We start from the raw sequence: 11,124 nt of genomic DNA, 5'->3' as shown, positions 1-11,124 counted from the left end.
ACAGAACAATTTAATTTTTCCTAGGATAGCGAAGGCATGACCCGCCCTACTCTGCCTCTGATTGGCTTACCCTGATATTCTTACTCCACTAACCAATCCCACTCTTCATACCTAACCAACCCCAAAAACAAAGGCAACGAGTACTAGCCAATCGGAGGCAGAGTAGGGCGGGTTTTGACTTCGCCATCCTAGAAAGAAATAGCCCAAATTCAAGATAATTTTAGGTGGATAGCTCAATCTTTAACTTTGCAAAATATAATAAAGAATAAACTAGAAACAGACCTACAAATCAAGCCATTTCTAGCTACAGACTAAAATGACATGATAAGGAGACAAATGTATGATAATCTGATCATCTGAAAGGTAATTATGCATTTTGTATGAATAATCTCAATCAGTAAAAAATATTGAACTACTGTAGAGTAAAAATATTTCCTTCTGAACACTAAGATAAAGTTGAAGTGCTTCAGAATTACAGTACTTAAGTCAATGTACTTACTTTGCACCACTGGATATTATTATAAAGCTTTATTGAAGTATCTATAGAGATAATACCAAACAGTACACCTGACCATGTCATCTTCATATAATCTTGTTGCTGATACACTGTGATATATTGTAAGGATACTATTGAAGAAATCTAATATTTCCAGTTGGAGTAAATAGGAAAAGGCTACTGGTCAATAATTAAAGGCAGTCTCAGTAGTCTTGTATTTCACCTGTGACAAAGGAACAGACACATTTGGCTTTACTCCCAATACGTTTTCCACTTCTGTTTCCAGCAGCAGTGTACAGTACACAATGTGCACTTCCTACAAGCATCATCTCTCGTGATAAATTCTTGTACTTATTAACTTAGTCTTAAAAAGAGCAATATGGTTATATCAGTTTGTCCTGAGGCAATTACACAGTCAATTCCCAAAGCAAAGAAAACAGAACTATTTAACAGTCAGTGCATAATCATGAGTTTTCAGCCTGCAGTTTCTGTCTGTTGTTTACATCTAAATAATCCAATTTCATAATAGCATTATCACTCCTGGTATAATCTTTGCACCTTCAACCTATGCAGCTTGGTGCATTGTGCAGCTTTTGACAGGCTCCTGCTGCAGCTGCTCTGGAAATGGAATGTTAATCTGCAATGATTGTGATAATTTGTCATTTTAGTAATTTTTTAAGTAAAAATGCCTAACATTTACTGACTCCTTTTAAATTTGAACATTTGCTGGTTTTCTTAATTTCCTATTTAAGTAAACTGAAGTGGTTTGGGTTGGTCAGTCAAAATGAAACATTAAATTACGTCAGCTAAATCAGTAAATTGTGATGGACATTTTATAGGCTCATTTTATTGACATAAAACATTGACATTTTTCAGACAATCATGATTAATCAAGAGAAGAATTGTCAGACTAATCACATTGTAAACATTGGACAAGGCTCAAGGCAATCGCAGTGGCAGGTCATTAAAAACTGATTTAAAAAAAAATGACATAACTGCTTTTGTCAATTTGAAAATCACAGAATAAACTTGCATCTAGTGTTGACAGTGTGAGTACACAGTACTAAGGTAACCTAAGATTGTCTCAAGGACCCTACAATCAGAGTGAAGAAGAAAAAAACTGGACCAAAGCAGACTTTTTAAACTTAGGTCAGTGCAGAAAAGGAGGAGGGAAAAGAAAGTAAATATAACTGATTACACGTGTACAGGTGATAAGGATAAATCAAGAATGTTACCATTGTTTGGGTGTGTAATTTACAGGAAACCCCTTTAATCAATCCATGGTTGAGCTAGAAGATAATTATCAAATATGTGGTTTAAGAGAAAAAAAAAAAATCAAGATTATGTTTACGACAGAGAGGACAAACTTTCGAATATGAGTTAACGGTTCTATAATTTTTATTGGACAGAATAAAAATCCAAAAAGATATCTAAAACATTGCCTAATCCGCAAGGCACTTGTGCAAAAATTATGTGTGTAAACATGTAAATAAAGAAAATAGCTGTTTTAAATAACATTGATTCACTTTCCTTGAATAAAACAAAAAATAAAAGTATTTACAGTAGCTGATCTGGTGTGGCACGAGGCTCATCTGAATATAGGGAAAGAGTTTTCTGAAGCCCACCGCCACTGTTTAAGAAAAGAGTGAAAAAGAAGCCAGCCCAAGGAGCTGACAATTGCACCCTACACAAATGTAAACCTGCTGCTCCGTGTGCGGCTGACTCAGATTTAACTTTGTCCTCGCAGCAGTCAGTCCACAGCTTTGAAAATATCCTGGCACCTGATGCCCCACCACGGGCTTTAGGACGCGTGACCCCGGGCAAACACATGGCACGTCAGGGGCCTGGGGACGTCTACATGGCAATGTCACTGGATACCAGAGATTTCCTCAGAGGTAGTTGACTGCTGCAGTTTCCTCCACAGGGCTGGAGGCACAGGCAACTCTGTAGTCGGCAGGTGTGGAGTGTCACTGTGGTGCTGCTGTGAGATTGGCCGAAGCAAAGTTCTGCTGTAGCACCACCAGAGAGCTGCGGAGCTGTGAAGAGAAGAAGAACTGACTCAGCAGCTGCAACACCTGCTTTAGGTTGCAATGCAAGGCAAGCTAGGCAATTTCTTTACTTGAACACCTCATTCTTCAACTCATTCAAAACATGCAAATTGCTTCCATCTCTTTACATTTATGGATCCTACCTAACTTCAATATAGTTTTACGTCAACACAGCCATGCTTTTAAGAGTAGATATTTTATACCACTTTCATGTTTCTCCATTAAATGTGAAGCTATAGCCAGCAGCTAGTTAGTTAGCTTAGCATAAAGACTGGAGGCAGGCGGAAACAGGTAGCCTGGCACTGACAAGGGATTATGTACTGGGCTTTTCATGGCTCTGAGCAGTTTCTAGGCAACCAGTAGAGATTCCAGGAAGTAACTGGTCTTGCCAAAACCAGTAACTTCCTAGAAAAAAAAAATTCAGAGCAACTTTGTTGTTTTTGTGGCCGATTTATGCAGTGCATTTGCAACTTAATCAGCCCACCCTACCTGCTCTAAAAGGTTGATGGAGTCCTGCAGTACAGTTTTGAGCAGCTGCAAATCTTCTCTGGTCCTGTACCCTGCTGCCTGTGCGGGACCATATTCAGGGGCCAAGCTGCAAAATAACAGAAAGAAGCAGGTTTAATCTTAAGTGCAAAATACAATGCCCATATTTGCTACATGAGGGCAGCAGAAGAGACACAAATAGAGGCAGAAACAAAGTGAAGGAAACGAGTGGAGCAGCAACTGATGCAAGACTATGACACTTACGTAACCACATTAACTGACACTGAAAAACAGGCATTTTGAACACCGTGAGTCATTAGAACAAGAGCTCTCTTGTATGTGGGCTGCTAAACGACACAGACAAAAAAAGGTGGAGGAAGACTCACCCCTTCCCCCTCTCCACCCACACCAAGACTTCTGCTTTCTGAGTGATCAAGGCAGCTACTGATATAATCGCTATCTTTGACAGGCGATAAATCAAAAAGGAAAGATCCGAATGTGCACGTTGCAAAGGAACAGAAAGTTATCCGACCTGGCCTCACTCCTCTCCCTCAGCCGGTGCTTCGTGCTCAGGTACATGCGGTGGGCTACGTCCTCCATGGCCCACAACTTAAAGAACAGACCCAGATTCATCAGCGTCAGAATGAGCAAACTGGAAGAGACAGAAAGCACCAGGTTTAATCTGACCACTGGTGCACAAGATGTCAGAACAAGAGGCCAAAGGTTAAAGGAATCATGCAAATTCCACAAATGACCACACATATCTGTTGGACATAATGATTTTCAATCGCCAATCAATCGCCAGTCAAGGCAGTTTGTCATACTGGATAACACAGAAAACATCTAGATTCTGCATCTAATATCTAAATAATAAAAAAAAAAAAACACAAGTACAATAATAAAAAAAAACCCAGACAAGTATAAGTACAGTATAAGTACACTTATGAAACCACATTGTTTCATAAGTGAGTGTCCAGGTTTGAACTTACATCACACTCATCCCAGCCACGATTGTCGCAGTGCTCCATCTGTGTGGGCCCTTCATTTCTACTGGACCTGAAATACAGATCAATAAATTACTAAGAAAACATGCCGGCTGTTTGAAAATAAAACCTGGGTTGCCATCAATGTGTGAAAGCATTGCACTGGTTTGCAACATTTTTCTAGTAAGACAACACTTTGCAACATACTACAACAATGCCTCTGAGTTTCTGCAGTTCCAGCAGTGGCTGCTGTCTGCTATGGAGAGTGCACAATACACCTTTCAAGCTTTCATCACTGCTTTGAGAAGCTCTTGCTGCAGTAGTAGCAACCATGTTGAGCAACTGGATTTTTGATGCACTACAGTCTCCATTTGACAGTTTTGAGATGCTGAAAACCTCACGTGTTCCACTCTTACTGGTTCATCAAACATGAAGTTGGAGCCAGGAGTCAATTAGCTTAGCGTTAAGACCGGAAGCAGGAGGACATAGCGAGCCTGTCTCTGCTTGAAGTAAACAAAATTTGTTACCAACAGCTCTAAAGTTTAGCATCATGTGGTGGACTATTTCTTAGCTGCACACACTCACTTCCTGGAGTCACCACTGGTTGCTAGGCAACCTTATGGCAACTTTGAGCACATTAATCTCCTGTAAAGCCATTTTTTGCATGGATTAAATGCGCAGGATATAACATGTTAATCAGCGATCTTTAGATATGCTGGTGGCTAGGCGAGCTGTCTCCCCCTGCTACCAAGCTTTATGCTAAACTAAGCTGTCTGTAGCTTCACATCTGAGGGACAGACGTGAGAGTGAAATCAATCTTCTCAGCGAACTTTCAGCAAGGAAGCAAATACATGCACTTCCCAAAAATGCCAAACTACCCTTTAAAGCCATCATATACTGGATAATTCCATGTACCCATGCTGCCATCTCTGTGCTGCTCGCCGTCTTTCCCGTACTGCTTGTTGGGCTTTATGTGCTCTGGCAGAGTCCGGCTGTACGTCCGCCTCCTCCGCCGAAGCCCACTCATCTTCCCAGAGTCTCCACCTGCTTGGTTCATCTCTGCTTCCTCCTCCAGCAGTTCTGCCTCTGCACAGTGTCAACACAGGGCCACAGAGTCAACCACAAAGGATGAGAAGTGAAGACAGTAAAAACACACAGACACTGATTTATTAAGCAAGCATTGCATTGAAATGTATGCGAAGCTTAATATATATCTAAAAAAATGACACTAATTTTCTTCCTTGCAATTGCAGCTGTAAAATGATTCACTGCCGCAGAGGTTGATGCGTGCTGGAGGAAACTGTTCATATCAGATCAGAGATAAAATAAACCACAGGTTACGGAAAGAGGACAGGGAAGTGTGTGAGCCGAGCTCTCGACTTACCCAGCTGCCTGAAATTATCTTCTATGCCACTCCAGGAGTTTTTGGTGATAAAGGACTTGACCAGGCCCCATGGCTGCTTCCTGTATTTCACATCAGTGCAGACCCTGGCAGCACAAGAGACAGTTTAAAAGGCAGTCACTTAAAAAACATAAAGCCAAACTGATAGAGTCATAACACCTTACCTCAGCCGGCACTTCCGCTTCGAGTTCCGGATGATATAGTACCGATTTTGAGTGTAGAAGTAATCATGATAGGGAACGTCGTGAGTGTACACCTCCGAGTCCACCAGGTAATAGTGACCTTCCCTGGATTCTTTGTACAGCGTCTGATTGCAAATAAGCAGTGAGCCACAATTCATCCATTCAAGCGTGCACACACCATTCACATGGATGTAAACACACCTGGTTCTCTGTAGCGGTGGAGAACTTGCCAATCAGAGGGTTGCTGATGGTTATTGTGTAGTTTAAGCTCCTCTTCATGTTTCCAGAGGCATCTTTTTGCCAAGGAGCAAGGCTGGTGTCTGAAAACACAAAGGACAACATGAGTAATACGCATGAAAGCTTTTGATAGCACTGTTGGTTTCAGGTGTGGCTGACAATAATTTGATTTATTTTATCGTTCATTTAACAGGATCCATAAAGATAAACATTGTTCCATACAGATAAGCACTGCATGTGCTTGTAGAGTGAAAAAATGGAGATTGAAACAGGTTTAATATTTACTGGTTATCTTCCTGATGTTCATGAACCTGCGCATGAAGCTGGAGTCGGTGAAGAGCAGCTCAAACATCTTTGACGCGCTGATGTGGAAGACCTTGTTCAGATAAAGTCGACCCTGCACCTCGGACGAACCCACCCGCCCCTCCACTGATGAAACAAAAAGAAGGGGGAGAGGGGAATGGTTAAACAACAAAGACAAAACAAAAAAAAGACGTGAGCTCGCTGGGTTGTCTCCTCTTACCGTCCTCGAGGCTCTCTGAACCGCTCTGCTCGGACACGCCGTTCTCGTTGGCGTTGAGGTCAAGAGTGAGCGAGGAGCGCTTGGAAACCTGTTCTGGTGCGAGGCGGTCCGGCAAAGGACTGCACCGCTGAGACGGGGTGCGAGACTCATCCTGCTGGAGGGCGACAAATGAAAATGAGGCTTAAAAAGATTTTGACCTGCAGAGTGCGCGATGAAACAAAAAGACTATTTTAATACCATGTTTGACGAGTTCTGTGAGCCAACAGGGGAAGCCAAGTCATCCCCTTGAGGCGTGGAGACCTCTATGGGCCCATGCTCCAACCCAGGGACGCGAAGGGAGGGGGTCCGCTCCAGCCTCCCAAGACCATTATCACCACCAGGCCTCACTGTCAGGCTGCAGACAAACAAGACAGGTGGTATCAAATTACAGCACACTGTGATTATGAGTGAGGATGGGCGTGCAGGTGAAGAGCGTGCTTACCTGTTCTGCATGCTTGATTCTACTGAAATCTGTAAGCTCTCCATCTCTTCATGGCTCAGGCCCAGGTCATACCCATAATGCTGTTTAACCATCTGCCACAACTCCAAGCTGGTCAGAGGCTGAGAGCGGAAAAATAAAGGAGAGGTCACAGGGATATGGAAAAATCAACCAGAGGCTTGCTTGGCAGTTTCTGTAGATATTGCTTCCTGTTGACTAATTAGGGCTTTGCTTTGACTGATAGAAACCATGATGTGAACAAACAGCAGACTCTGAATTTGAAGCAGGTGCAGGTAACCTGGAAACACGAAGCCTCAACATAGTACAATAGTCTTATCTCCATGGGTGACACACAACTTAACGTTACTGTCCCTCTCTACCGCTGGAGAGATAATGAACACCCAGGAGAGGCACAATCTTAAAAAAATCACTAAGAAATAATAAATATGACCAAAAAAACCGAACACATCTGCAAGCACAGGTGCTCAGAGGAAATAAGCAGAAACGTCAGTGTTGGAATAAAAGATTACAACAAGATGTGCCGATCCAAGCGGTGAAATGGTACAAAAGTCTGTATTATTTTCGGCCTGTTTATTCCGACAGGGCATTGAGACGTGTCTATGCCATATGGAACCGCGTGCTGTGCTCGAGCGAATCTAAAACCCAGAGAAAGTCTGATCTCCGTCCACGCAGACTTTACGTACCTGTCAGAGGACATTTCCCCGCAGCTGTGAGCGTTTACCTGGCCGTGGAGACGCTGATCTGTGACCTGGACGCACCGCGCACTCACTGATCAGGAAGTCCTGGATTTGAGCGAGTGAAGGGGCGTGAAGACGCACCGCCCAGATTTACACCGCGATAAAGGTGAATAAAAGCTCGCTCTACCCGTCGAAAGTCCGGCTGGCCGGAGATACCCTTTTGGTTTTTGACGCGTTTCCGCTCGCAGTTTAATCCCCGAGACGAGCGCAGCGTCAAGAGCGTGCGGTTAGAGGCTGCATGTAAATGAGCGCTCATGGCCACACCTGGAGAGGTCAATGAACTTTGGGAGGCGATGTTTTTATACCTGGTGTTTGTGCTCCAGGTCCCAGCAGACTCTCACCCCTGTGAGTAGACTGCCACAGTGCCTGTCTACAGGAACTAGCTGAAAAGGAGAAGTGAGACTGACGCGCGTGTCTCCTCTTAAAAATAGTTATTATGATGCGCAGCATGGGCTCTGTGTGAATTTCATACTTTCTGTTTGTGTGTAGTTTCCAATCTAATCTACTTTTACAGTCCAAAGAGTTGGGTTATCACAGTTATTTGTATGAAGGTGTCTAAACTGAGCTGGTGGTTTCATTTGTAACTACATCCCTGAAATGCTGTAGGAGGTGGGAATATAATATGAGACATCACTGCTTTCATCTCTCAACCTGCTCTTCACCTGACACTTGAATTTTCAAGCCTTTCATGAAATCGATGTTCAATCCTTCAACTGATTTCAGCTCTTACATTTCAACTAAACGCCTTTTAACCTGTTTCCAGAGTTTGTGCCTGCAGTTTTCATCACAGGGAAGCGTGCTTGCACTTTCTTTAGAAAGTTAAGCTTTATAGTTTATTGTTTTAGATCTATAGAGCTGGGAGAATACAATTTTCCAAATAAAGGTGTCCGAGCAGACACCCAGTAGGTTTCTATATATGACATATATGTCAGTCAGTTATTCCAAACACAGCGCCTCAGTAAGTGGGACAATAAATAAAAGCTTGTGTCTGTTGGACTCAGTGATCGTACCCGCTGTGCTGCTTTGTGCAGATCTTTACCCTACATGCAATAGCAGAACAGCGCTGATAACCTCAAAGGGAAAAGTCTGTGGCGGGGGCAGTATGATATGTACCCTGGACTGATTAGATAAGTGCAGCAAAATGGGGTAAAGTCACAGACCCACTGGTGCTCTTGACAGGCATTCAGTCAGAGCAGTCAAGGTACTGGATGACAGCAAAGATACACGTGATATCACTGTAGGTGGTAGGTGATATCTTGTGGACAGGCACAGTAGCTGAACCTGCATGAATAATGGCTACTCCCGCATGAAGTATGAAGATTGTACAGATGAGAGTCTGCAGTTAGGAGACTGGCCTGTATCAGGTAGCAGCAGGTAAGTGGAGCAGGGCCTTACCTTGTCCAACAGTGTATTTTGCCACATGCGGAAAACACCCTGGTAACTTTTCTCTCTCGCTGAGAAGGAAGTGAAGAAGAACTGAGGGTGAAGATGCACAGTAATCGATTATGCGTTCACCCGATGTGAAATAGAGTCAGAATTGCTGTTCACTTGTACAACAATATACCTTCTCTGTGCTCGTGCAGACCTGGATGGCATTGGGAATGAGCCGAGCGGTTTTCTCTCTGGTCATATTGATGATATCTTTAAGAGTCAGTGTAATCTATAAAACCAAGGCGAAAGGTTACAGGGCTTAGTGCAAACATGCTTATGAAGTCATGCTCTAAAGAATCCAGATCATCAGATTAATCTTCCTCCACTCAAGAGTTATTCTGTGATGACATCTTATAATGACTGAGCAACTGAAGAAGAGGTGTGGACTTAGTGCTGGCAGCAGTGAGTTAATGAGACATTGCTGTACTAACACATGGCCCATTGAGGCTGCTGCGAATGTAGTAATTAGTGTCTTATTTTTCCTGTTGCAGCTTGGTTGCTTTTCTCTGTAACTGTTGCATGTGACAGCAAGTTTGACAAGTTTTTTTTTTTTTTGCCCTTGTTTGAGGAACTGACACCAAAATCAGATATTTAAGGTTTCTGTTTTGTACCGCTGAAACCATTTCTCTTTTGAAATGTACATTTCTCTGTATCTTTGTATATTTTCAACTCTCCACCTTCTTATTACCTTCGTACCCCGAAACACGTTGCTGTAGAAACAGAGCCAGTTCTCTGAGAGGAAGAGGCGTCCCTGAAGGAGGATGTCCCGCTGGAGGGCACACGGGTAGTCTGAGGGAAAACCAGCCGCACAGATGAGTTCGCCTGAGGTGTTTTTGACACACTATGAAACAGATGACTGTGGAGAGACGGTGGGAATTATCTTCTGTCAGGTCACTTCAGACAATATGTGGCCATGTATAATTCGATGATGAGTATAAACTGACCTTTATTCCCGAAGAGGTTTAAATTTCATGTGGATTTCTAGTCAAAGTCTTGTGGTTTACAGAGATGCAAGCTGTGCCATGCTGAGTTACAACGTCTAAATATGATTATTGTCCATTCAATGCAACAGTGAAAACATGGCACCTTGGATTTGAGTATTTTACTTCAGAGTGTAGCTTTACTATATCATCAGTGAAATACTAAATGCAGGAGAGGGGAAAACGTTTTAAACTGCCTTTAAGATCAATATCGAGAACGTCAAATTTCACCTGCCAGTTATCACTGATCATGTGATTGGACATTGTCATTGGCCAGAGACCACGACTGCATTAAACCTTGTATATTTGTGTACATTTCATTATTTTCTTTTCTGTAAACAGAGGGTTTATTTAGGATGGAACCTTTTTCTGAAGTCTCTCATGTTGAAGAGCTGCTCATCCTGGAAGTTTTCCTTTGATATTGTTTTCACTTGAGCAAAGCTTTTAAAAATGTGAAATTTAAATACTGGTTCATAGCTTATACAATAAAACAAACATCTGGACCCTGGACTGTCATGACTGTGAGAGTCTTTGTAACTCACCCACTATGAGTCTCTCTGACTCCGGCAGTTCTTTGAACAGCCTCTTAAATTCATCAAACCTCTGTTTGTAGGTCGGCAGAGGAGTCTGAGGAGCCGCAAGACACTGTCCCTGAGGGTCAGAGCTCTGGTTGGAAGACATGTGAACATCACTGACTGAATAAGAGAATACATGCATATATATGTAAAGTTACACTGGACTTGTTCTGTCGTGCAAGAAACAAGAACAAATTATAAGCTGCGTGTTACAGAATAAGACCAATAAGCCCCACCTGTGTGAGGTGACACCTGGCCTAATGGGTCTGACCCACAAGAGGGCAGTCCAAGAGCTGAATTGAATGATTTGCGTGAATTATATATGAAGGATCATTAATCCTAGTGTCATGCACAAACAGCATTAGCTTTACGTTAACAGACAGTGAAGTGTTCTTTTTTTTTTTTTTTTTTTTTACCTCGTCTTCATCAGAGCTCCACCTGACATCCATCAGGGATGTTGACTCATCTGTAATATCATCACTGCCCACTCCTGAGCGGCTGGATACCTGGTCCATCTGCTCTGCACGGCTCACATAAAAAGAGAC

The 11,124-nt window shown here is 42.7% G+C and overlaps 1 protein-coding gene across 1 annotated transcript; it reads right to left on the bottom strand.

Annotated features, from left to right (window-relative positions):
• Positions 1-1,312: 1,312 nt before the first annotated feature.
• gramd1c (GRAM domain containing 1c) lies at positions 1,313-11,094 on the bottom strand. Its single transcript, XM_070986668.1, has 17 exons — positions 10,996-11,094; positions 10,547-10,670; positions 9,713-9,813; positions 9,158-9,253; positions 8,989-9,069; positions 6,839-6,957; positions 6,595-6,751; positions 6,358-6,508; positions 6,120-6,263; positions 5,799-5,917; positions 5,580-5,722; positions 5,398-5,501; positions 4,929-5,099; positions 4,020-4,086; positions 3,563-3,682; positions 3,034-3,139; positions 1,313-2,532 (listed from the first exon to the last, which is right to left on the bottom strand). The coding sequence occupies exons 1-17, from the start codon at positions 11,092-11,094 to the stop codon at positions 2,464-2,466; spliced, it is 1,971 nt and encodes a 656-aa protein (XP_070842769.1). The 3' UTR covers positions 1,313-2,463.
• Positions 11,095-11,124: the final 30 nt, after the last annotated feature.

The sequence above is a fragment of the Chaetodon trifascialis genome, chromosome 18 (genome assembly GCF_039877785.1).
Source record: "Chaetodon trifascialis isolate fChaTrf1 chromosome 18, fChaTrf1.hap1, whole genome shotgun sequence".
Lineage (NCBI taxonomy): Eukaryota > Metazoa > Chordata > Actinopteri > Chaetodontiformes > Chaetodontidae > Chaetodon > Chaetodon trifascialis.
Note: the sequence above shows the minus strand (reverse complement) of the source record. Positions and strands in the feature narration are given on the sequence as shown.